This window comes from Lytechinus variegatus, chromosome 2, assembly GCF_018143015.1.
Source record: "Lytechinus variegatus isolate NC3 chromosome 2, Lvar_3.0, whole genome shotgun sequence".
Lineage (NCBI taxonomy): Eukaryota > Metazoa > Echinodermata > Echinoidea > Temnopleuroida > Toxopneustidae > Lytechinus > Lytechinus variegatus.
The window spans coordinates 69,277,318-69,305,235 of NC_054741.1; the positions used below are offsets into that span (position 1 = coordinate 69,277,318).

The following is a 27,918-nucleotide window of genomic DNA, read 5'->3' on the forward strand; positions in this document are numbered from 1 at the left end:
TAAGCGACAATTCAAGTAAAAAAAATGAATTTGAATTTGACTTTATTCTGCATATTTCACAAGTACATGATTAAAAAATATCATTATATCAGAAGACTCAACATGATGTAAATCAGACATTGCATTATCCTTCATTTGAATTAAATAGTACAGTGATTTGAAGTTAAAAGTTGTGAAGGAACCTGCATAGAAATGTAAAAATGTATAGTCAGTTTGGAAGTGTTAACGTATCCTGCATGTTCCGAATCTTGGTTGCATTATCAATCGGAGGATCTCCTTTCAGCGATCTTAAATTTCAAATGCTCAGATATCCTCTTTTATCATTAATTATTCATTTTTTTAGTTTCAGCGATATGTTTTTTTCTGAATCTGAATAGTTGATATCGTTGAGAGACACATCCACGCCAAGTTAGTGAAGAGAGTAGCGCATCGTATGTGGAATGACTTGTATTGAAGTTGTTTTAGTTTTGATTTAAATATCATTAGCAGGGAAGGCTAATGAACAATCGAGGAGGGAGATTATTGCAGTCCTTTATCGTGTTTACAAAGGAGGAATATTGGGAAGGAATCCCCCTTGTACGTCGTGTTCTGTCTGATAAACTCATGATATTGACATGACCGTTAATTGTTCATCTTGTATAGCATATACAAAGTCTGTAGATTCTTCTTCTTGTCTGAAGAGATTCCCAGCCAAGATAAGTGCTTTTAGTGACACTGAGCCCTAGCTCCTCCCTACGATCGTTACGGGTCGGCTTGTCGTTGAACCCTTTCAAATGATTGGATATTTTACCTGGTAGAAGGATCCACAGCTGCTGCATACTCTAGCATTGGTCTCTCTACAGCATCAGGTAAGCCTAGACTTTCTGTTTTATTTAATTCAAATGGTTCCGAGGGGTAGATGTTGATCGCAAGACTATTATTGGTCATTTCTTTCTGTTCACCATTGTTTTCGCAAATATTCAATCATAACAATATTCACTTTTTTCAATATAGTCATGGGTCTATCGTTTATACATTATCCCCATGTATTATGAAACAGTTAGTTAAAGGTCCGTCACAGAAAAAACAAATGTTGATTTGAATAAAGAGAAAAAATCAAACTAGCATAAATGGGGATTGAAAATTTCATTAAAAATCAACGAAGATAATTATTGGCCCTTCGGAGTTGTGTTATCGAATGCAATATTTCTATTTTTTGAAGCTCTCTCGCCATCCATACATGGCTGCAAACACCTCATCAAAGGTTGGGCCTAAACGATTCTTCACACGGTCAACGAAGGCTTTCAGTTGAGGGCGCCCTTCTGTCACATCGCGCCCACTGACAGTATTCTGCATCATCTGTGGAAAGAGAATGAGAACAATTTGGATTTTCTGGAGGTATCACAGGCTTAAACATTTCCCATAGACATGACTCGTGTGTTAAAATGGCACTTTGAAAAAAAATAATGAAAATAAGGATGAAATTCGGGGGTCGAATGTTTGCTACCATGGATAGGTTATATCTGACCATCCATATCTGACCAAACAAGGGTCCTGGGCGTATATTGTATTCCTTTAAAGGTCAAGTCCACCTCAGAAAAATGTTGATTTGAATCAATAGAGAAAAATCAGACAAGCACAATGCTGAAAATTTCTTCAAAATCGGATGTAAAGTAAGAAAGTTATGACATTTCAAAGTTTCGCTTATTTTTAACAAAATAGTTATATGAACGAGCCAGTTACATCCAAATGAGAGAGTCGATGATGTCACTCACTCACTATTTCTTTTGTTTTTTATCGTTTGAATTATACAATATTTCAATTTTTACGAATTTCATGATAGGAACTCATTGCCTGAAGCACAAAATGTTAAAATAATGGAATTCCACATGTTCAGGGAGGAATGAAACTTCATTTCACATGACAATGACGAGAAAACCAAAATATTTCATATTTCATATAATAAACTACAAAAGAAATAGTGAGTGAGTGATGTCATCGGTTCCCTCATTTTCATACCGACCGAGATGTGCATATAACTGTTTTGTGAAATAAAGCGAAACTTTAAAATATCATAACTTTCTTATTTTACATCCGATTTTGATGAAATTTTCAGTGTTATGCTTGTTAAATTTTTCTCTTTTTATTCAAATCAAGTTTTTGTTGGGGTGGACTTGTCCTTTAATGAGCAGATTTGCAAATAAAGTGATATAACAAACTACTACTACTACTACTACTACTACTACTACTGCTACTACTACTACTACTACTACTACTACTACTACTACTTCTACTACTACTGCTACTACTACTACTATCACTACTACTACTACCACTGCTGCTCTACTAGTACCTGCTTGTAAAGAGCCGGCTAGTATCACAATTCTCTAAGCGCTAGATAAGAATACATTCCCGAACTAAATACAGTACCACCATGGACAGTAAACTTTCATCCAACATTGATTGTAAAACATCAATTCTTAACAAAACAACACAATTTAGTGACTTATCGTTGGAATTCTTTGGAAGAAATCAATAATTTTGAAAAAAGACAAAATATGGAAATGGAAAAGCTTGTGGAACCTATACAGGAAAATAAGAGTAAGACGGATAAAAAATTTTACTGAAGAAATAAAAGGAGATTAAGAAGGATTAGAATTGAAAAAGAAGAAGAGGAGCAAAGATAGAAAAGAAAATTGATTAAAAAAATACTTACCTCGGAGACGGCCAGTAAATCGGCAACAGAGATGTCATTACCAGCCAACCAGTTGTTATTCTTTAGGAACGCTCTCTCTAGTTTATCAAGTTGTTTTGCCATGTTTTCAAGGTCCTTCTTCGCCTTTTCTTCAGGCACTTGTTTACCTCCATTAAACAATGGAAATATGATCTGAAAAGTATACATATACAGGTGAACATTACAATATTTTGGGTTTTATTTTAAAAAGTTCAAATACATTAATTTAAATAATAGTAAACCATATTTGCTCATGCCACTTCCAGGCACGAATACCCTTTTAGACCTAATTGGAAGCATTCAAATAAAATGAAATAATTTTTGTTGCTATCAAGCATAAAAAAGAATTGGTTAAAATGGTTAATGTATGCAGTTGGTTGCGAAAGAATTTTAAAAAGTCCGACATCGAATATTTACCTTGTCAGAACAAGCTAATCAGCATGAAGACCATTTTCCAAAGCGAAAGAATTCACACGGGCCTTAATACTTAAATGCCTAGTTGCGCGCAGTATAAAAGGCATGACATCATTGGTCAGATCATGCCAAGAGGACGCGCACTACTGCGTATTGATCAATAAGATTGCGCGTTGCATATCATGTACGCGTCGACATTTAAGTGCGACCCAACGAACATAGAGGGCAGCAACACACAAGTGTGTTGCTCTAAGGAAGGTCAACTCCGCTCGAATTTTGTGACCACTCTAAAAAATAAGGGGGACTTTTCGGAAATTTGTCGAGTTGATTTTTTTTCATTTGTTAATTTAAAATATTTTTAATGAACAATTATTACGTCGGTTATTCTAGCTAGAAATATTAAAAATATTACTTTTATTTTTAAAGAAATTATTTAGCTTAAATAATCATGATATTGACATTTTTTCTCATTTTGGAATATTAAGTCTATAACGAGGATACCTCTTATCTCTTATTTTCCTCTGCTGAATTTCGCTGCACCACTAATAAATGCATAGACAACCATCGTTACGGTAATAATCGAGGTCATTTTTCTGGCCTGGGTGCGCCGAGTCTGGGCCGGTCGCGTAGCTACTAGTAACGTTAATGATGCGCTGGGGCTTCAGTCGACTCGTCATAGATCTTCTAGCAACATACACAATGACGTCTAATTTGCCTGGTCTGATTTGAAGTGCAATCGCTTCAGGGCTGAAGTTTATCAACGATGATTGTTCAAGGTCAGATTTCAAATTTTAATTTGCATTTGACTTTTAAGTCTATAAATCTTAATACAAGGCGCCTATAAACCCCGAAATCCGGGTATAAATTTCAACTTCGAGTCCGAGACTATGGACGGCGAAAAAAAAAACCATGCATCGGATGCATTGCATTGGCTGCGCTGCAGCTGAGCTGCACAGCCAGGCGCTGCGTCGCGTCGAAGGTCGATAATCATTGAGCAACCAAACTTCCAAAGCCAAATTAAAGCTTGAATAAAATTAAACCTATTCACATTTTCCCTGGTTTTCTTCAATAATTTCTAAGAAAAATCAGCCAATTCTGGGAAATTGATTGCAATGTTACATCGTTTGCAGAGTGCCATCATCGTTTTGCGTTAGACTTAACCTTAGTTATACTTAGATCTAGGCCTAGATTAGAAGAAATGGGAGCTGGATATTATACACCATCTTAATTTATGATTTTGGGCAGAAAGTAGATTTGATAGACAGCATCCATATCTTAATTTGACCATTGATTCTGTGCAATCAAAGACTTTTACATAATTTGTTTGCCATATTGCAAGAATTGGTAAATTTTCCTGGGCCTCCATGGCCTGGGCTTGGCTGGCAGAACGCGTATTTTTTTTTGGAGAAATTTCGAAAGTGAAAGAGCAAAGTGACTAAGCTCGTCGTGATTTTATTTTTATGCATTATCTAACTGAATTTTAATTCTCATGCCTAACGGTAAGGCCTAACGGTAACTTGTCAACCATTAAATCTTCTAGTTCTAGATCTAGATTTTACCCTGTAGGCATTTAACGTACGGACTAAAAAAATCATAACCTCCTAGCGGCTAGCCCATGCAGGCTGGCCTTAATTGAACCAAACTTAGCTTGCATGGACCCTCAAATGATTTAGGCGTCCTATACTATAAAAGACAATGTGGAATTCATCTGTTTTGAGTTTATTATTATTTTAGTATTTTTTTATTGTTGCATAGACTAGTCGTGCTAGATCTATATATATTCTAGATCTACTTAGATATCCAGTGTGGAACAACATCTTCAACAAACAGATCGAGACTGGTCAGAGCATTTGTCTAGTTAGACAAATAAAGTTAGATCTTTAGACTTGGGTCTATCGATCAACTAGACAGGAATAACCGTCGTTTCTGGGGATTTATTCAACAATTTCTGACATTTTACTATAATCTCTATCGGTGAGTGAGCCAGCGCAGTTCAGCAGAGCAACCAAAATACAGAGACTGAAGCTTTTGGTCTATCGATCAACATGATCAAGATCTAGGTTAGATGTGGACTTCACTTATTACTGATTGGAATGTATTTCTAAATTTATAAGTTTTGGGGACAATGGTGAAAAGAAATGATAAAATACTATTGGTAGATACGTGAATTATTTTTTTTAATACCCATTGGCATTGCTGCCTGCTCTAATAAATAAATAAATAAATGAGTCACGGCCTATATGGACTGCAGATAAATGCTGATCGACGCCTAGCAGAACAAGTACCAGTGCTAGACTAGGGGGTTGAAATCTAAGCAGACGACGGAGCATAATGTAGCTTAAGGATAGAATGATGATGGGTTCAGCGAAGAGCCCAGAGAAAATAAGGGGGACATATTCAATCCCGAAATGCTTTGCGAGTGGTCACAAAATCGTCTCGGCGCAAATCACCTAATTCAGCCGTCTGGTGAAATCGCTGATAACAACAATCACCGATTTGGTAATGATTTTAGTTTCCTGAAACTTGCATTTGTAAAGTTTTAAATATCAAAGTATGTTTTCATATTTATGTATATCCCTCAACATATTTTTTGATGTTATCTTTGATATCGTTGTAGTCATATTCTTTCATATTCGTTTCTTGATCACTACTAATTTGTTGTTGTATTTGATCGGCATTTGATTTCGTTGTCATGAACAATAAAATATGCGCGCAGCTCAGTTGCATGCGCGTATCGAGTTGACCTTCATTAGAGCAACACGCTTGTGTGTTGCTGCCCTCTACGTTCGTTGGTGTGACCTAAGTCATACTTAAATCTTTGTGAAACACCCCCAGGAGGTAAGAAGTGAAAAATCTCACCTCATTAATGAAGACCCCACAGCAACCTCCTCTTGTTCCGGTATGATGAAATGCCATGTATTCATCAACTCTGCTCCTTTTCTTCAAGTCTTTTGGATACCAGTGGTCAGGAACCCGGTCTGGATACCTTGCTGATAAGTACCGAATAATCGCCACCCTGTAATACGAAATCAATGTCAGAATTAGTCAGAATTAACCAATAGAAGTCCCAATGTAATGTTTACTCCTTTTCCCCTATACCACGCTTATGCTTTGATTTGCTTTTGATTGATTCATCCCCCATGTTTGCAATAATTTATAAATGATGATAGCGTTAATGGTAATGATAATGCTTATGGTGATGGCGATGATGATGATGATAATGAAGAGGATGATGGTGATATCATTCATGATCATTACAACATCGTTAATGATGATGGTAGTGATGAAAACGTCTACAGAATATCCGGAACATCCAAAACAAAATAAATCGGTTCATAATGCGAATAGTCAAAATCCATCTGATAGTATTATAATCGCAAAAGTCATTTTAACACTTCTGATCCAATTCAATTCTGCTAATCGTCACTTTGTTAGTTGATATGTATTGCAATTTCTTTTATTTGTTTCACCAGTTAAACAATAAAAAACCCTGTAAGATTAAGCATTTCCTCTCTTCTTTTTCAACATTATTGTAATTCTAAGAATACTTGCTATCTTAAGATAATAGTTTGAAGCCTTCATGATTTTTTAATGGCATTTGGCAACTTTACGCATTTATAGCTTTAGCTCTGGTATCAAGTACGGCATTAGTGAGTGGGATTCAAGGAGTGATAAAAGAAATACAGATTTTATTTTAACACTTAAGATGTAAATGTACATGTATTAGAAATAATGTGGTCTATAGAATATGCCTGTATATGTTGAAAAACAACATGTATGTATCTGAAAAAGAAGAAACGTAATACATGTACGTTTGAAGAAAAAGGAATTCTTACGCGGATCCAGCCTTCGCCAATAGTGGAGCGCGCAATTTTGAGAGCGGGCAGCGCGAGCAGAAAATGTTGATATTCAGGAACAGAGCACCTGAAAAAAAATAAAGTCCGATTTCGAACTGAAATATGTTTTGTATAATACATTTGATATTTTAAGCTACATATTGAGCAACATTATGTAAATCACCTAACAGGCAATGCGAGCGCGAAGCGCGAGCGAAATTTTTATATAGTGACGTGAAAGATTTTTTTCAAACTCTCCCCTCATCTTAATCTATTCACACTTCTTCCCCCACTTTTTTTATTCTCTCTTTAACCTTCTTTTTTCTTTTCCCCCCTTTTTAATTTATTTTTTGCTCCGCCAATGGGGGGGGGGGCTTGGTCCCCTGGATCGGCCTGTGTGCATGTGAGTTTGAAGAAAAGGAATTCTTACGTTTCTCCCAAGCAAAAGTCACCATCTTGTATGGCTGGGACAGTGTTTAGAGGTGTCACCTTGGTATACTCGTCTTTTTTCTGGTCACCTGAAAAAAATAGCAGTATCCCCGAATACAGTCATTATCAAATAAAAACTATTATCTCAGAATATACCTCAATTCATAGAAAAGGGATATTAGACAAAAGGGGATATCAGAACCAAGAAAAAAAAATAAGGAAGAAATAAAAGAATAAAAAAGGGAGAAAATGGGAAAGTTAGGGATAAATGAACGGGATCAGCTCTGATCATGCTGATTAAAAAAAATCATCTGCTATTTCCAGTGGCTGCATCACGGTTCCATTGTTGAATTTTTGTACTTAAAGAATATTGAAAATTCAATATTTGATTTTACTTGAAAGAAAAATATTTTACTTGCATTCCAACCTTTGTGCCTCTTCGAATATTGGTATTATAGGGTGTTGACAATCGCGTAAGAAAACGCATGATTATTTACATTACTCAGTGCATTTTAAGTTAGGGTAAAGTATGACCTAGATGACTGTTGGTATAAAATCTTGTGTTCATCTTTTAGACAAATAATAAAAAAAGTGATATTCATCTACCGGTGCCAGGTAAAAATAGCAGAGGTAAAAATGGCAAAGGTAAAAATAGCAAAGGTAAATATAGCAGAGGCATAAATGGCAGAGGTAAACATGGAATATGTAATAATGGCAGAGGTACACTTTTAGAAAAAAAAAACAGAAGATTTTACAGAAAGAAATAACCAAATCATTTTGTAAATTGTGATATCAAGAGAGAATTTTTAATACTGTTTCCAGAAGTTTACAACAGGTCTGTTTTAAAAAGTTTTATTACAATAAATTTGTAATAATAAAATAATAATAATAAAATAAACAGTTTTATTACAATAAATTTGTAAGCTTACACCATGGTTACACACACCAAATACAAATTTTCTGTAATTTTACACGAATGCATGTAATATTACACAGTGCAGTAAGATTACAGGTGTTCTCGAGACTTTGCTGCAGGAATTTTTGTTTATTTAAGTAGAAATTTTCTAACAGTGTAAAAATGGCGGAGTTAAAAAAAAATGGCAAAGGTAAAGATGGCAGAGGCAAAAATGAAAGAGATATGGGATGCTGGTTTGTTAAAAAGCCAAGAAACAAGTTTTCACTCCAAAATGAAAGGGACTTTTGTTCAGAATGGGGAAAATGACCAAAAAGGGATTTATTCCAACTAAATGAAGTTCATTTATGTCAGAAAAAGTAAAAAAAAATAACAATGAGATAAAGTTTTTCTTTTACCGTACCACCTAATTTCCAGGGGGTGCTGCTTAAGGTGTACAAAATACCCAACAGCACTCCCGGTTCCAAGGGTTATGATCATCAAAGTGTTTTTATTCAATATCATATTGGATGCAGTGGTAAAAATCCAGGGTCTTCTTTTATTCAAAAGAATCTGAACCAGACCCTCGATGGTTTACCAGGCAAAACAAGATTATAATTGATATTTATAAATTACAAATTCTGTGCCGAACCTGGGAATGCATGTTTATTGTCATTCAAATATTTAAAAAGAATAGTACAGACAAAATATGCAACCACAATCGTTCGTGACAATTTTAACGTCTAAGCTTTCCCCCCTTTATTCTCTGTGTTTTTCCCCGCCCCCAAATCCTCTCCGTCTCTTGACTTCTCTCATGTCTACCTTTCCTCCTTTTTATCATGTTTATCGGTAAACCTGGCAAAGCTTTAGATCAAAAGAACCAGCCAGACAAAAAGGAATGTTATAAAAAGATAAATGAGAACAGTGTAGCTTCATTTTGCTTCTGATAAATCAATTGAAAAAAAATCTGCCTTTTGATTTAATTCTTTTTAAAAATCCCTCACGGTACACCTCCACCTAATTCGTAAATAGCATTGTTCGCCAATGAAGTCATAATTATATGATCATGATGATGAAATGCCTAACCGTGACATGCACTTCTGATTCTATGTACATGCGGGGGCTTTTGACAATAATTACACGGGGGTTTAAACATACCTCTGTCATTTTTACTTCTCCCATTTTTACCTCTCCCATTATAACCCCTGCCATTTTTACCTCTGTCATTATTACCTCTGCCATTATTACCCCTGCCAATTTTACCTCTGCCATTATGACCTCTGCCATTTTTACCACTGCCATTATGACTTCTACCATTATTACCTCTGCCATTATTACCTCCGCCATTATTACCTCTGCCATTATTACCTCTACCATTATTACCTCGTCATTTTTACCTGTGCCATTTTTCAAACGAACCCATCTACCAGTGCTCATTATTTTGAACTTCCATTAAAACACTACAAAAAAAGCAATATGCTGCGTAAACTATAATTTTGCGTTAGCTTGCTATCTTTAAAACCATTTATCTAAACTTCCCATTTGACTTTAGTGAAATAACAGAATGTAATAGAGGATTTTGATAATAATCTTAAATTCTACCCCAAAACTGTTACAGAATTACTATGACATAATCAGTAGCACATTGAGCCAAAAATGTTGAGGGGGCTCAATCTGGTGTATCGTATAAATTAATAAAAAGCGAGCTAAGAAAAATGTCGATATTTTTATTACAAAAACCAAGTTTGTGATAGATTTTGGCATAATATTCAGAAAATGATATAAAAACTTACCATTTCGGAGGCTGATAGTTACCACTTCAAACGGGATCTTGGTGTTCTTGAGAAAAAGGATGAGAGCCCTGCAAGGCTGCGAGAGCATGTCGACATACACCTTGACAACCATGATAGAATTCTTTATCAGCAGGACAGAGAGGAGAGTCTTCGGGCGTACCCTTCAACGGTGAAGATCAACCAAACAATGACCACTTCAGATCACCAGGTCAAAGTCAAGGTGACTGCCTGGTGTTGTGGACCAAAGTTGGTCAGCACCGACATGATGTTAATATTTGGTGTGCATGTCGTGCGTAAAATGATGATACGTAAAGGGGAAGGTCTGGTTTATTTCCCAGGAACAATATGATTTGCGTTCGTCCTACCATGATAATGCATGGACCTACTACAACAGGTGACTGTCTGATTTGCATTCGTCCTTCCATTTTCTGTCCGAATGAAATTTCAATCTCTGGTCATCATTATATTAATTCATATATCCATCAGTCATATTTATAAAGTTTGTAAACTGGTAAATACTGAGACCAAATCTGATTCTCAATTTTCTTCTATATACTTCCTTATTCTGTTATACTGGAAAATTTGATGAGCAGTCCTTACAAATTTCTAAGTTAATGCTTGTAAGATAACTAAACCATTAATGAAGACCTATTTTGATCTTTCAGAAGCTCCCTAAACCTGTAAAATGATCAACTAACTTGAAATTTAGAGAACAGAATTGCGCAACTATATAGGATCCCATCCCAAAGGTAAAAAGTATGTTAGTAACGAGTTTTAATCAAAGTAAAGACTAATTGTCTCAGAAAGGGTCTGTAGTTGCTTATGCGATCTTCAACTAATCACCAATTATACCTGGTTCAAGGTTGTCTTGTTTGGAACCACTTTTATTCTGTTACAATTCAAGTTAGAGTGAAGTAGGTGATAGGACTATCTAGAGTCTCTTTCAATTAGCCGCCATTTCGTGATTAATGCGACCTTGTCACTTTTATTATTAATAAATGTGTATTGAATTCTGTTTATTTGTAAATTATGTTTTAAAGTGGAAATAACTTAATTGAATTGAAGTATAGCGTTTAGGTATTTTTCAACAATCGGGTCATCGATTTGTAGCATATAGAACTGAAGGGGAACTTCACCCCATGGCCATCCACTTCAATCATCTATTTCATAATGTAATGGCTGGAGTGAAGGTCAAAGCCAGATTGTACAATAGAATGAGTATATTAACAAACTTGTGGCCCCTATTTACTGTGAGCTAACTTTAACTCCCTTTAGAATTATTTGCTCTCCCTTGACAGACATGTCTCCCCTTCAAATTCATAAAGTTAGCCTTATTTACAAGCCCCTTGCTTTCAATAGGTTTTCTCTCTATCACTACACAACCTACAAGCACGTTTTGGGCTTTACATTCATGAAATCATTTACTAGTAATTCATTGTTTATTTGTCTATTTTTTCATCATGCATAGCAAAAATATATTGACAGAATTTAGTGTTACATTAATAATAATACAAAGCAGGAATATTGTCTTTACAGTCTCCTTTTATTGAAGATATTCCTGTTTTATGAGTACATGTGTAAAAAATGGGATATGATTCTGTTTTAGAAATGTTATTGAATGACAATCGTGAATAATAATCAGAGTACATGCTGAGTGACTGTGCATGATGTACCTAATGGTATTGTGCACAATACAGTAATATCTTCAATAAATGGATACCATCAGGTACACTTTATCTATGATTCATGGCAAGAATAGTAAACAATATTATGTTTGTATTGTTACGACAAATGTGTTTATACGGATTACATGAATGTATAGAGAGAACAACAAATCAAAATCAATACATTTTGTCGAGCGCCGATTTCATGCTTGTCTCCCTCGCTTCATTTTTCGACCGGTTGACGTACACCATTAGGGTGACATTCCGCTCTGTCACTTGCTAATTAAAGAATGAAAGTGTCTCTTTTGAATACGTTCGTTTATAGTGGTATAATACGTGTATGGTCTTTATCTTTGGGGAGGGCACCGAGTGCAAGAGCCCGAACTTAAACATTTGATTTAACATCTATGAACAACCTTATAATGCAATTAGTCACCAACTCGTTTGTAGATGTATATATATATATATATATATATAGAGAGAGAGAGAGAGAGAGGGAGAGAGAGAGAGAGGGGGAGAGAGAGAGAGAGAGAGAGAGGAAAAAATGACTACGAAGTGGTCGTTGCTCCTTGCTTCTCCATTTAATCAAGCTTTCGACCCTCACCACTATCAATGACCGCCAGTGTTACGAGGCTTTTGGAAAATTTCTTCCGCTATATATATATATATATATATATATATATATATATATATATATATATATATATATATATATATATATATATATATATATATATAAATGTGTGAAGTTATACATGTACAACAGCTCTTTGGCAACTATTTTATTTAAATATTCAAATACATTAAATAAATCTCTCTCTCTCTCTCTCTTTATATAGCGGAGGTTCTGATTTTAATTACATATCGCGTTTACTCTTATTAAAGTCTACACCAGGACAAAGGACTAAAATAAGATTTATTATTTATCTTTATTCATGTTATTTGTCTATGAACAAGATAAATGTGTCCCAGAGATACTAATCAAAACAAACAAACAAATCAATAATGAGCATCAGAACATGCTAAGTGCAATTTAACATTTAATGAAAAAACAGTTCCATATTATTATTTTAACACATTTTGAAAACACAAATCATGACATTTTCTGAATGAATTATAATCCCTTGGCTCGTTTATGTTCTTTCGTTCTTTCTAAAGCATCGTCATTCCACCCTAATTTTTTTCTTTTAAGCACATTTTTTTTAATGTAATTCATTGATATTTTAACAAATCGACAATACTTATGAGTGATTCATAGGGAAATACGAATTACAATCTCTGCTTTTATATAGTTTACCATAATTTATATTTTTATCTTCATGTGTCAGTCTCTAATCTGCAATCTAAAAAATGTTATTACTATTGTATTATTTCTATTGAATTATTCAAATGCAATATTTCATCATTAATGTTTGGGTTTTTTTCTTTCTCGTTGAATGTCACATTGTATTTTTTTTGTGAGATATGAAAATAAACCAAACTGAAATTGAAACAGTTATACATATTTGTCGTTTCTATTTCCAGAGCTAGTTTATGTCATGATTCTTCCCGCTAACATTAAAATATTGGGAAAACACGAGAAATAAGGACGTGGTAAGGACAACTTGGAGCCAAACTTCCCTCGAACATTGCCTGCTGGAACCTGATAAACCCTGTACAAAGCATATGGGAATCACACAATTCAGCAGTCAAAGGGTTAATGAGTACAAACCCTACCATTTGTATGTATCCCACATGGCATACCAGGCGTTGTGAACTTCATCAAAAGAAGGCTTGAGACGATTCTTCACCCGATCTAAAAAGGCCCTGAGCTTTGGTCGTCCCTCTGTGACGTCACGTCCATTTACCGTATTTTGCATCATCTGATGGTAAAAAAAAATACATAAAAATATCTATGCTTAAAATTTGTTTGCATTGGTTTAGAAATGTGTTTAACAATAATATTAAAAAAAAATCATCAATGGGTCCGCACCTGATTACAAGTGTCTAATGCCATGAACACGCCAGTATCAACCTGTACGCACACTGCGATCATCCCAATCATTTTTTCTACATATTCTACATGATCAATGATCTAAAAAAAAATCCTGGGGCGATCGAGCCTTTGCTCACGCCGGATCAGCTCTGTTGAATTTACTACCACAGAAGCCGAAGAACTCATATTCTGCAACATCCTTTAAGGGCAACCCAAAGTTGCATTTGTTCACCAGCAGGCATGGCAGATAGGTTTGAAGACAGACATTTTTCCTCATTGTAATGTGCCTTTTCTTGTACTTTTCTTTACTTTTTTTTTGTTTTTGCGCTTTTCTAAGCGCCTGGAGCAATTAATCAAAATAGAAAGGACGCCCTGCAAATCCTATGAATTATTATTTTTTTTTATAAAAAAGGTTGTTTGATTTAGACACATATCTAGCTTTGAATTTGGATTGATCATGTTGATGTACCTCATATTGGTAGCCGGTTATTCATTACATAAATGAGCATACACGTTAATGGAAAAAAGGATGGACTTGACGTCAGATTATACAGTGTCTGCAGTGGCGTAACTACGGAGGGGGGGGGCACGTGCCCCCCCCCCATCGGCTGACCAAAAAAAAAACCCGGGGAAAATGAGAAAAAGAGGGAGAAAGGAAGAGAAACGTAGTGGGAAAGAAGAAATTATTGTTCATTATAAATAATGTTATATTATATTATAATTATGTTATGTTATATTACATAAGAAACATTGTTATCTTAAATTTATGAAACATAATTTGCTTAAGGCCTATGTCTTCATTGTTCCTATTAATTGTCTGTTTAACAGGATGTATAATCCTGTTGTACTAAAACCTCAAGTTTTCGTGTCAATATACACCAAATATATACACCTCGCACTTTGAGTTGTTATTGTTTTATGTAGTGACATATGCTTCTTTTTCATGACTACTTAAAGTGATTGCCCCATGTTAAGGTCTTCGTATATATGAAACATTTCCTGTCCGTGAATACATTTGCATTAGTGGATTGGTGAGATATGTCTGCTCTCCATGAATTCCTAAATCAGTCCTTAAAATGTCCCTTTTTCTGATCTGAATATCAACAATTTTCAGCTCGGGCTTCACATCATTCGGTTAGTGAAATACGTATGGTCTTAATGAATTCCTACAAACAAGCCTTAGAATGCCCCTCTTCAAGGTCTGAATTTCCTAATTTTCAGCTCGCGCTTCGCGCTCGCAATATTTGATTAGTGAGATGCGTATGTTATTCATGATTACAATGACTACAAGTGCTTCATGTGTTTAGATTTAATTCTAAACAAAATCAGCAAGCGCTTGGCACTCGCATTGGATGACAATGGTGAGATATAATTATGTATACTCTTAATGGATTCATAAAATCTAGTCCTTAAAATATCCCTGTTTGGGGTCAATACATTAAAAAAAATCAACTCGCGCTTCGCGCTCACACTGTTTGTTTAGCGAGACAGGTACGTATCATCATTACAAAAATTTGATTACAATGTCCCTTTTTTGGGCCTGATATAAAAAATTTCAGCTCGCGCTACGCGCTCACATTATTTGATCAGTGAGATACATATCCGTTTAATGGCACTGTTCTTAAAACATCTTTATTATGTCAGTATACCTGGCAAATGAGCGCGTGCGCACTCACTAAGTGACTCCAAATTTTTGATGGTGCCCCCCCCCCTCCCATGCCGTGACCCACGGTACGCCACTGAGTGTCTGTATGAATTGTGCAATATTATTTTTTATATTTGCTAGCACCTATTGTGATGAAATTTCCTTTTTTTCGTTTTCTTTATATTCCCTTTATAGGATAAAATGCTATTTCATAAAAACGAGGAATCCATGGGCTCGACAAAGCGGGCGCAAGTTAACGTTATTCTTGTCACAATGCATTAAAATTATTTCCTCTATAATTATAGGAAAGTCACTAAGCGCATCAATATTCTCAATATTGTAAGGGCCAATGAACCTTTGGTCTAAATTGTCTAAAAAGCAAGCATCACTACACATTTAAGAAAATAAGACGATCATATTACCCCCCCTCAAAAAAAAAAAGTTGCTGTAATCATCTAGAATATGCCATACTTGTGAAACACCCATATGAACAAGTGTACTGTCAGCCAATATTATCGAATGATTACAGTAGCTTTAGACTGTTATTGCAAACAAATGAAACAAATTAAGAAACTATCTGACCGTGAGAAAAATTTGCACCTAATATTTGAAATATTATTCATGCCAATTCTATATTTCAACCATCTTTTGTGACTTAACAGAAAAGAATATTGAAATATTCGCAATTTCTGAATGTTTTAAAATCTGTGTATAATATCGTGAAGACCCTCATATTACTTACTGGCACTGCGAATACGTTGCATTTGAATAGTAGGTCCATGATTTGCACAAACCTTTTATTTTGAAATCCCCCGAATCAAGGAGGAAACCTGTTGCGAGAATGAAATTAATAGCGCCCTCTTCGATGTCCAAATGAATGCGCTCATACTGACGAAAAATTTGTTTCTTTCAAATATAATTTTTCTGTCCCATTTTCGAAACTTTACTTAACAGAATAATAATATAATGGATTTGATGACTCCCTTAAAGTTTTGTTTTAGGGAGGAGGTCTTCTGTCTTTTCTGGGGGGGGGGGGGGTGGGTCGTTAGCGTTTATTTTACCTCGCAAACAGCAAGCACGTCCGCTACAGAGATGTCATCTCCAGCCAACCAATCATTGTCTCGTAGGAAGGCGTTCTCTAGCTTATCGAGTCGTTTAGTTAAATTCTCTTTATCTCGCGTCAACCTTTCCTCCGATGCATGCTCTTTTCCTTTCGAATACAAGGGGACTAGAACCTGCAAATAAGTATGATTAAGGATAAAATAAGTATTAAATCTATGTGCCTAGCTTATTTAACTGGTAGATCAAACACTGCTATTATTTTCTTTTTTTTTCTCTTGTAAAATTTTATTGGTAGGTATGATAATTTCAATGTTCATTTAGAGATTTTGTGGGTGCATGGATTGGGAGGGGTGTTCTTCCCATATAGCTCCTACCTTGATATTAAATTGAAATGTAGTGTAAACTAATATTTTGTAGTTGTGTATCACAAAACACTGTGACTTTGCAGATAATTGACTTTATGAATGCATGGAACATAGCCGTGCCCGACTTGCAAGAATAAATGTGTTAAAGGCAAAACAATGCTTAATTTAGTGGAAGCTTATGCTATGTTCAAAATTAAACAGCTCGAGGCCTAACTACACATTCCCTGGACCCTTGCATAGAATTCATATTATGTTGATATGGTTTCAAAATTTATAGGGTTCCGGTTGGAATTTACAAAATTTCCAAGATATGCTAGCACAGGTGCCCATGTTCACTCGTCATCTCATTATCTCTACATAAATCTCCAAGTTCTCACTTAAATTCTTTATTTCTCTCTCTCGGACCTTAAGTCCCACCACGTTGCACATGTAAACCAAACATGCCATTTCCGACGTTTTATCAATAAGACATTCGAAGAATTGAAAAGATGCACAATCGAACTACAGTCAACTTAAAAATAACTCCCAGACTCGTCTCAAGAAACTATCTTTTTATATTCGAATTACCAGCTTTTATGTAGAGAGCTATCCATACTGTCATTGAGCAAATCATCCTGGAGCTCGTTTCTACCCTTGACCCAAGAACATCATTTATTATCCTCGGCTTAGTTTTCCAGGGAACTCGGCTGAGCGTCGACCCTTGATGTTATGTAATACAGGCCGGGGGGCACTTACATTGACGAGTGGATACCATGCGCGACCAAAAAACACGTAAAAAGGATGTCCTTTTTACGATAGGGCACGTTACGTATAGGGTGTCAAAAACACAAAAATAATGAAAAAGGGTATCTATTTCGCTAGGAAAATTACGTGTTTAGGGTCGAATTTGCGGGGATGATAAAACAAAATTAAAATGTTTTATAAAGGATGTCCTTTTTGTCCCAACACTTCGTGTTTAGAGTCTGCTTTGCGCGAGGTGTAGAAGGTGGGGTCGTACTAAACCAAATAAGGTAAAGCCGACGACCGAAGGACCCGTAACAATAAAACATTCCTGTACTTGTTTAGGGGTTCATTTCAGGGAATATTTGCCAAGAGTATCGTTTTGTTTCCAATACTTGTTAAGGGTAGGGTTTCACACGCCAATACTTGTTAAGGGGTGCATTTTCAGAATATGGAAATTACGTGTTTAGGGTGCTTTTCGAGACCCCATGGTCGCGCATGGTATCCACTCGTGAATGGAAGTGCCCCCCCCCCCCGGAATACAGGGCCACATGGACAGACTCTGTTGACTAGAGAGACCCTATATACCTCGCGGGAACCCTGGACTAATAACAGATTTGTCCTCAGCTTGAGGTCAGGTGAGGTCGCACGCGACAGAGATCTATCATCACAGGGCGAGGTCACACGCGACTGAGGGATTGTACTTACAGTTACGTACGAGGATATACATGTACACATAACGTAAGGACAGTCCTTCATATCGAGCGAGGTTCGAGGATTGGGCCCGAGTCATAAACAGAGCCTGACCTCAGCTAGCTGGGATGCTGGAATGAACTAAAGTTTCGTTAAGACCCCACTGAAGCCGGTTCAGTAAACTAGTTTGGAAGATCTCTTTGGTATAGCATTCCCATTTGATAGTGCTCAGACGTCATGCTCATATGCTCATGTCATATGAAATCAAGGAGCTTTAATGCAAAAACACTGAACATGAATGCTTTTCACCTCACTGACGAAGATTGAACAACATCCTCCTCTGGTTCCTGTATGATGAAAGGCCATGTATTCATCAACTCTGGCTCTTTTCTCAAGATCCTTCGGGTACCAGTGATCAGGAACTAGGTCTGCATACTTCGTCGCCAAGTACTTGATAATCGCCACTCTGCAATAACGCCAAAACAGTTATCTAATGATCCTGAAGTAATTTTTAATGAACATGCTATTTTCAGAAAATCATTAGCTTATACGTTACTGTCGTGACTGTTGTTTTTTTTTTGCATTTTGAAATTCATATTTGAACGTGTTGAATGTGTATTTCATCGTTCGCATATTTGTCATCACCTATACAATATATAGGATATTTTGTAATTTTATATCATCTGTTTAAATCAACACAGCAAAAACTGTGGTGTTAACCGGTGTACATAGAGGACCACACCAGTTATTTTACACCGGTGTTAAATTGGTGGTGTTAGTTTTACACCTATAGGTGTTATTACAACACCTTTTGTTGTTACATTTACACTCTTTGGTGTTGTGTTTAATCTCTAGGGTGTAATTTTAACACCTCAGGGTGTGGTCCTCTAGTGTCAGTTTTAACACCGCAGTTTTTACAGTGAAGGATATTGGGTAAACTGTGGACAGCAAGAAGACAAATAAAAATAATGTCATAACTTACGTTTCTCCCATGCTGAAGTCACCATCTTGAATAGCCGGGACGGTACAGAGAGGGGTTATTTTTACAAACTCGGGTGTCTTATGGTCTCCTAAAATTCGGAAACACAAATAAATTATATTGATATGAAATACATATTATGAATGGATGAAAAAGAACACAAAAGAATACCTATAAACAGATTAATGGATGATATATTGACAGAAGGAAAGGTAAATGGGTATGCAAATTAGATCAAATAAAACCGTTTTATTTTTCATGTTACATGAATTTATTGAGTCTGAATTTAGAATATGAATAAATTGTTAATTTGGTATTTTTGTAAAAGAAGGATTAATATTAATCCTTAAAGTTCCTTAATGCGATAGGGTTTACAAAATTACTGATTTGAAAGGAAAGTTAAAGTGATTGGTTAACAATGGATTGACTTTAAAAAAATCTGAGCTAGAAGGTCACACTTGTCACCTGTGTCTGTGATATGTTACAAAAATGAAGCCCAGAAAAAATTGCGTTCGAAAATAATTATTTAGTGCTTCAAAAATTGAAATATAAAGTGACCGGAAACACCATCTTAATTTCATCCCATACTCTTATGTGTGCTATTTAGGCGTCTATAAGATGCCTATTTACAAAATCAGGGTTTGCCTTGTAGTTTTCGCTTTTCATTCTCAATAATGGTTGTTTTCAGGGTTTATTAGTTCTAATACATGCACTTGTACACATGTTTCGTATTGGTTTGAGAATTTTTTAAATCGGCTGCTCACAAAGTTAAACAATACCTTTAATGTTACATAATTATGTAATTATGTTTCAGATGGTATCGGGAAGATGCGCAAAATGGCCTAGCGTCTATACCCGAGACAACCAATTTCATAATTATCCCGGTCTTCACTTGTCCGGACATCTTCCGCCCTCTACTTGAATGTACCTACCCTTTTTGTCCATGATTCCTCATTAATTTTTTGCCATCGCTTCTCAGACGCTTTAGTAACGCAAATAATCTTTTGTTCCAAAGCCTAGCTTCATTGACAAAACTGCCTTTGTCGAAAATCGATAAATCAAGTCAATCAAAATCAATCAATATTACATTGGCGGCGCAATAGCTTCTTTGGAAGTATTTAAGAAACATCTCAAGACTCTGCTTTTTAATCAATAATATCTAAATGTATTAGTTATTATATTTTTCTATTCCATCATTGTGTAAAGCGCTTTGAAACGATGATATATTGTAAGAGCGCTATATAAATGAACATATTATTATGATTATTATCATTGGTAGAGCGGGGTTTCGGATTCCGATGACCCGGGTTCAATTTCCACTTGGTGTGCTATACTATATTAGTGCCCCTTGGTAAGGCATTAATCCTCATTACCAGGTCCATCAGACTGGCTCGGAGAGGACCTTAGCCGTCGCGTCAGTCCCCTGGTTGCTTGCAAGCAATCATGCTTTCTCAGCAATCAGATTAACAAAAAAATCATCACCATTTACTATTATATATATATATATATATATATATATATATATATATATATATTGTAAAGAAATGGATGAAGAGAACAAAGGTAGGCGTAGCTTAAATCAAGGTTCCCCAGAGCTATCTACCCTTTGGAAAAATTGTGATGCCGAAAAAATGTCTCTGCCGGGAATCGAACCCGGGCCCCCAGCTTTGAACGCCGGTGCCTTAACCACTAGACCACAGAGACGGTTAGTAGCTAGGGCGAGCCCGATCCGATTGACCGTCAGATAGACAGATTTTCGACACTATACCAATTATATATTCCTTTGTCGGGTGAACCTTGATTTAAGCTACGCCTACCTTTGTTCTCTTCATCCATTTCTTTACAATATTTAAATAAAAAAGAGTTGCCAAAAGCTGTTGTACATGTATAACTTTACACACACACACACATATATATATATATATATATATATATATATATATATATATATATATATATATAATGAGTTTTATTCATTTACGACGACCATATAAAAGAAATGAAATGAAAACAAAATGATGCGCCCTCTCCGTAAGAACTGCGTAACAAAAATCAATTGTTATATACTTACCGACCCTCAGATTTACTTCTACAACTTCAAAAGGTATTTTGGTGTTTTTGAGAAAGATGAGAAGAGCCCGACCAGGCTGAGAACGGATATCGGTGTAAACCTTGACCACCATGGTGAAAGTAGATCTACAGTGAACCTAAGATACCAGAATGATTCCCTGTTTAGGACTGATGAAGGTTAACAATATCATCATATTTTTTTTTAATATGGATGCAAAAGTCTCACAATATGATATTGAACTCTCTCTTTTTTTAAAGATAAAGCATGCAAAAAGGGCATTTGAATAATATTAACCCTTAATGTAAAAGCATATTTTTCTCAGTAAAAAAGCGTGATAAAGAGTCCTGAAAATGCAACTTATGATTAATTCTACAATGATTTTTTTTTTGCTTCCCATAATTTTAGCCCAGGCCATATAGACTAAGTTTAACTAATGTTCAGAACAGGGAATTTTATCCATAATGTCCATGTTAAGAATGTTGGCCAGGGCATTTTCACTTCTAAAACACCATCGATATACAACAGAAGCATGTGGTTTATTCGTCACTTTTTTGTTTGCGATCATTCCAAAGACATCAAGTTCATTTGTCTGATTTATATGTTCTATACAACCGAGCACTAACGACAAAAACTTTAAAAATGATATCATTATGCTTTGTATCTTACCTTAAATATCTGGAAAAAAAGTTACAGATTTCACCCAGCTTGTTTTGTTTAATGATTATTTTGATCTGAATTTATCAGTCCGATCAATCCAAATCTCTCTCTCTCCCTCAGTCTGTCCATATGCTACCAACTATTGGAGACTGAAAGCGCTATAAAATGCATTCAAAATCATATAAATCGTGATTCTTTTTTTCTTGAAAGAATGTATATGATATACCTCATTGTTGTTTTCTATACAACCCTAAAACCCGATGCAGGTCACTGATCCCTGGCAAACTTTTTTCAATCATTTCATTGTAAGTGATTGATACCCTCAATTGATATTGGGTGCCCCTCGCCCCAACCTACCCCCTCCAAGTCAGGAGACTATACCCGTGGTATAATAGTAATATAATGACATATCGAAATGATTCATAATAAATATACACAGCAAATTTCCTTCCATTATTCCCAACCCTACAGATAAGGATAAAAAGAGAGGTCACTTTTCACTTCTATTTTTCGTGCCCTTCGGTTGTTTGAGTAGAATAGTTTTGTAATTGGGAGAGCCAAGTTTGCACGCATCGTGGTTGTAAAGGTTTATGTCCTCTCACATAAAAATAACGCATTTTACCATCAAAAAAGCAGACGCTTTTAACAACGCAATACAGTAATTCCTTTGAAAAATCAAATTACAATGGACAGCTTAAACTAAACGTTTTTGTCAAAACTTAATGGACCGGGAAAGCAGATCGTCCGATTGGGTCCGGGCGAAAAATTGCAAGTGTAATGTTTTTTTGTCCAGAGTACAGGACGACACTGCTTTTTTTGATTTACTGATTCTCGACAAAATCTGTTTTGTGTGTGTGTGTCAGGGTGTGTGTGTTTCCTTTCCATACCTTCCCCCCACCCCTCCGTTCTCACCTTTTCACTTCATGAAATATCCATCGGGCATATAGGGGCAAGACCCCATCTCCTGTAGCACCGCCCTTCCTGATGAGGATCGAATGTAGATTCCTCTTGTTCTTATGCAACATCTTCGTTTTTCCCCTTCAAATTTTATAAAATCTTCAGTAATTTGGTTTATTGATTTTGCAGTCTTTCAATCAATTCACATTAATTCAGACAGGGGTATCATGGGGTACCCCATATTCCTGATATTGTCCTTGTTCTATCTGCATTATTTCATTCGCTTTTCACCGCGCGGCACGCAATCTCTCGACTTACTCCCAGCAGAAGATGGCGTTATTAGCTCCGAATCACTGACAACAGAAAATAGAAATGTCCATGTTAGAATGGATATTATTGTTGATGGCAACTCGTCCGATAACGCCACCTTCTGCGGCTTGTAGCAGACTCAACACTATACTGGCAGTTAAAAGGCAGTTGTTAATACATTATTTTGAAGAAAAAAAAAGTTTATTGAAAACTCGTTTACTCACTCGTTAGAGGTGAGATGAGAATCGAAAAAAATCATGATAATTAAGAATAATTTTGTAAAACAAAACTTAGCTCTAAAACGAAAACACACAAACATACACACACACATTAACACAAAAACAAGACACCAGTGCAGACTCCCATCCCCACACATGCGCGCACACACCCTCACACGCAAACACTATAACTTTTTTTTCATACTGTTTTATTCTGATTCCATGAACAAAAATATAACATTTCAATTCAACATTTCAAAACACATAAAATAATATTTTACATTTCATATTTTGACTTTTTCACTAACTTAATACAAGCATAAATCATATATAACTTAAAGGAGAAACAATGAAATCAGTTATAAAAATGGTTGAAACACCACTCCCCCCCCCCGCCCCAAACAAAAAGTCTTCCCTTGCTCATTTGTGGAGGGCGATTTATACATGGAATACAAAGAAAGAACAAACAAAGGAGACCAAATCCAAAACAAACCAATAAACAAATAGATTTACTGACACTAGGATCCCCTTCAAAAATACAAATATGCCTAACACTTTTCCTTTCATGTATCAAATATTCAACAATGATTTAAAACTATATGAAATTACTTGGCTTGCACTCATCAAAAACAAAGCAAATCAAAAAAAAAAAATAGACGAGTAAAAAAAAAAAAAAAACATCCCAAAGAATCACCCATCCCAAAGGAAAACTTCATTTTCCCTCCCCCCAAATCACACATACACCCACCCTCACATACACACACACACCCTCACACACACCTACACAGTCACTTTCTCCCAAATTACACCTGGATATCGCCCTCAGTCCTGCCATTTCGGTACATTCTCTCCCATTTTAATAAATGCTTGTCTAACTTGTTCCTTTTAATAGCTATTGCTTTTTCTTCATTTCGATATTCTACGACTCTCTGAATACTCTCGTCTTGAGTAGGAACTCTACCTTCTGACCTTGATCTAAAAATGATGTATTTCATTAAAAAGATTACCGTGTTACAAAATTTCACTTCAAGATCGGATCCATTAATTTCCACATGTATATCTTTCCACTCTGCATTTTGAAGCTTTATCAAACTAAGTTTTTCAATGACCCTCTGCCATAAAGCTTTAACATCACTACAAAGCCAGAATAAATGTTTATAAGATTCCGGGTTATGTTTACAGAATGAACAGATATTAGTATCTATAAAACCAAATTTGAACAATGTTCGTTGGTGTATATTGCACCATGAAGTAATTTATATTGAAATTCTCTTACTTTTGGTAAGATTATTGTGATTCTAGGTCTTATAAATATTCCTGAGATTTCTAACGTACACTCAAAGCACACACACACACACACGCACACCCTCGCTTGCTTGATAGACGTGATATTTGGAGAAGTTAAAGAAGGGAAGGAAGAGAAGGGAGAGATGAATCAGTGATTTATTTCTGCCAAAGTCACGAAGGGATGCTGTCGTAGAAGATGAGTAGGATTAAAGGGAAAGTTCACCCTGAAGAAAACTCTGTTGTAAAAATAGCAGAAAAAATAGTAAAAACTATTGGTGAAGGTTTGAGGAAAATACGTTAAAGAGTAAGAAAGTTATTAGAGTTCAAAGTTTCGGATTTGTGACGTCATAAACGAGCAGCTGCCCCGTGTGTTATGTAATATAAAATGCATGAATTTCAAATTTTGTATGGTTCCTGATGACTCAATTTTGTTTTCTATTCATGATCGGGTGTGAAATGATTTGTCTATTGATATACAAAAGGTACAGTGAAAACCATTTTCAATTTTCTGAGAAAATGACATTTCATTGATTTTTTACCATTCGCTATGTAGAAATGTTGCTCGCATATGAAAAAAAAATGAAAAATGAAAATCCATAATTTATTGTTCGAAATAGACATGAAATGAAATACTCCGAAAATTTGCTTTGCCCAATTGATCGTGGGCCCGGCAGCCACTGTGCAGCGCCAGATCGACGAGTCTCTATCCCTTATTGTTGAACGCCAAACAGGGTAGCAGCAACTCCCATCTTTTAACGTCTTTTGGTCTGACGCGGCCGGGATATGACGTCACAAATCAAATAATTGAAATTCTAATAACTTTTTAATTATTTGATGAATTTTTCTCAAACCTTCGGCAATATTTTTTATTATTTTTTTCTGCTTTTTTTACAATAAACTTTTTGTCAGGGTGAACTTCCTCTTTAAGAAAGCATGATTTGTTCAAATTTAGGATTCCATTTCCAAATATTTTGTTTTAACTAGAGACGTCTGCTCTGAAGCAGCCAATTTAGACTTAGAAATAGAAATACTTCTCTGTTTTGTTGATGACTGGTGATAAACCTTTTTCTTCCGAGTCCACTTCGTCTGATGCTATAAGGGCAGCTCGCTAGAAAAATATGAAAATATGCTAATTGCTTCAAACAAGCAAAACTGTATCATTCCTTGCTCATTTCTACTGTAAAGGTGTCGTATTAAAGGGCATCGAATGAATTTTCCGGAAATACTTTTTTGGTACAGTGATTGCAAGCCAATACGAAGCTCAACTATTTTCTATTTGCTTGAGAAATTCTACAAAAAATGACGAATTCCTTGTTGGTTTGGATTACACTTGTTTATTTCTCTAAAATCTCATAAATTCAGATAGATAGTTGCCGACCCCTCTTCATACCGTGATAAATATGACTGTGCCATTCACTACATTCTTGAGATAATTTTGTGTTTTCTAGAATATGCTGTGTGTACAAAGTCGGATGCAAATCATGTGTTGAGGATCAATGTCAATTAAAAGTAGCATGTCGCTGGTTTTACGACGTTCGCATGGCCGCCGTTCAAAGAGAGGGTTTTGTACCTGACGAAAAAAAAAGATCTTGGACAGGACCATCGACCAAGCTGCGAACTTATACGACCGGTCTATGAACGGAACGCTGGCTTCGTATGGCATTCTTGAGAAGATCTTACAAAATGGTCTAAAAGACGTTCGTACAGCATTCGTAGCAGTTAGTATCTGTGACCGAGCCATAGTGTTATTCATATTGTGCTTAATTCTTAATAGTTGTAAGATCCACGGCCAAACTTAACATAATTTTTTCAATTGTCTTATCATATTAATAATGACGTTACATATAGATTTTATGTGTTTTGGAATTACAGGGCAGGTGGATTTTATAAAAGAGGGGGCGCAGTCACCAGCGATATATGCCAATTCACCCCCCCCCCCGAAATGATTCTCTCTCTCTACCCCGAGCCTCTGTATGGGTTGGGATTCTTTCTTTAGTATCACCATGTGTACCCCTGTACATTGGTTAAGTAAGACTATAGACGGTTACACACGTTATCTGATGACAAATATCACTAAAAATTTATAAAATAAACAAACTACAGACAATTTTTTTTTTGGTTTTAAAGAAATATATACACGAATTTACCTGTAAGGTTTCTTGAGTTTTTAATGGGAAAGAAGAATTTGGTACATGTAATTAGGCGTTACACAGAACATTGCGTATAAGAAATATTTACTAAAAGATTTACGACTATGATTATGTGTGCGAGTAATAAGCACCACCCCACCAATTCTTAATACCAATGGCAAGAAAAAACATGGAAATTAATTTATGTATATCGTGTTATGCATTTTATCCCGATTTAAAAAGAAGCACAGCCACTTTATTCACGTAAAAATAGATGAAATGTTTAGTCTCGTGCGTCACGTAGCTGCCGAAGTTGCGGCCGACGATGCAATGCCAGGTTGGGTTATACTTCTTGTCGAATTCCTTCTTGATGTGAGCAGCGATGTCCTTCTCGACGGTGAACTTCTGAAAGGCGAGGGTGGCACAGTCAGTAGCCTCTTGCTGCATGCCGCCCGCCATATCGACGTTCTTAATCATTATCTTGTTCTCTACCATCGACTTCATCGTTGACGAATTCGAATCGGGCATGGTGCTTGAAGTGGGCGTCGATGATACTTGAAATGAAAGTCGTCGATATTTTCACACGATGTCAATGTGTTCAAAGCTGAAGAAGATGATCCAAACGGTCTTTGACGCTCAATAGAATTGTGATGTTAGAAGGAGTATTATCAAGAAGCGAATTGGTATCGCTGAGAAATGGATGAAATTAATTCACACGTTAAACATGACGGATCAATAATAAACTTGGGTTATGTTTTTAAATGTGAATGTTGAAATATTGGTTCTGTTAACTCAAATCAACTCTTGACGTTAGCGTTGGTTGCTGTCTCAATAAGCACTGAATGATATCAGAATAATGATCCTGCGATGACCATTTCATTCCCTATTTTGAATTGAAACAATGAAAGGAGAAGAAAAAGTGAAATACAGCAAAGTATTTAGATGAAACTTATTGTTACCAAGGCAGAATAGATTAAAACATGTTAAAACTGAGGTCATCCTATTTAGGCATGACATGTCTTCACAGGGGCGGATCCAGCCTTCGCCAATAGGGGGGGGGGCCGGAATTTTTTCAGCCATATTTTTCCCGATCGGCCGCTCGAATATGATTGCCGGGATTTTTTGTTTCTTTGTAGGGGTAGTCCTTTTAGCTTTATTCTTATGAAACAT

At 35.8% G+C, this 27,918-nt stretch overlaps 3 protein-coding genes across 3 annotated transcripts; all 3 read right to left on the reverse strand.

Moving 5' to 3' along the window:
• Positions 1 to 501: 501 nt before the first annotated feature.
• On the reverse strand, positions 502 to 10,331 carry LOC121409612 (glutathione S-transferase theta-1-like). Its single transcript, XM_041601520.1, has 5 exons — positions 10,078 to 10,331; positions 7,394 to 7,481; positions 5,987 to 6,143; positions 2,696 to 2,866; positions 502 to 1,338 (listed from the first exon to the last, which is right to left on the reverse strand). The coding sequence occupies exons 1-5, from the start codon at positions 10,187 to 10,189 to the stop codon at positions 1,189 to 1,191; spliced, it is 678 nt and encodes a 225-aa protein (XP_041457454.1). The 5' UTR covers positions 10,190 to 10,331; the 3' UTR covers positions 502 to 1,188.
• A 2,775-nt stretch (positions 10,332 to 13,106) lies between these two features.
• On the reverse strand, positions 13,107 to 22,082 carry LOC121409613 (glutathione S-transferase theta-1-like). The gene is made up of 6 exons (XM_041601521.1): positions 21,918 to 22,082; positions 21,252 to 21,387; positions 19,184 to 19,271; positions 18,511 to 18,667; positions 16,423 to 16,596; positions 13,107 to 13,603 (listed from the first exon to the last, which is right to left on the reverse strand). Exons 2-6 carry the CDS (start codon positions 21,361 to 21,363, stop codon positions 13,454 to 13,456), a joined length of 681 nt encoding a protein of 226 aa, XP_041457455.1. The 5' UTR covers positions 21,364 to 21,387; positions 21,918 to 22,082; the 3' UTR covers positions 13,107 to 13,453.
• Positions 22,083 to 26,743: 4,661 nt separating this feature from the next.
• LOC121409614 (dynein light chain 1, cytoplasmic-like) lies at positions 26,744 to 27,625 on the reverse strand. The gene has a single exon (XM_041601523.1). The coding sequence runs from the start codon at positions 27,274 to 27,276 to the stop codon at positions 26,974 to 26,976; it is 303 nt and encodes a 100-aa protein (XP_041457457.1). The 5' UTR covers positions 27,277 to 27,625; the 3' UTR covers positions 26,744 to 26,973.
• Between the last annotated feature and the right edge of the window lie 293 nt (positions 27,626 to 27,918).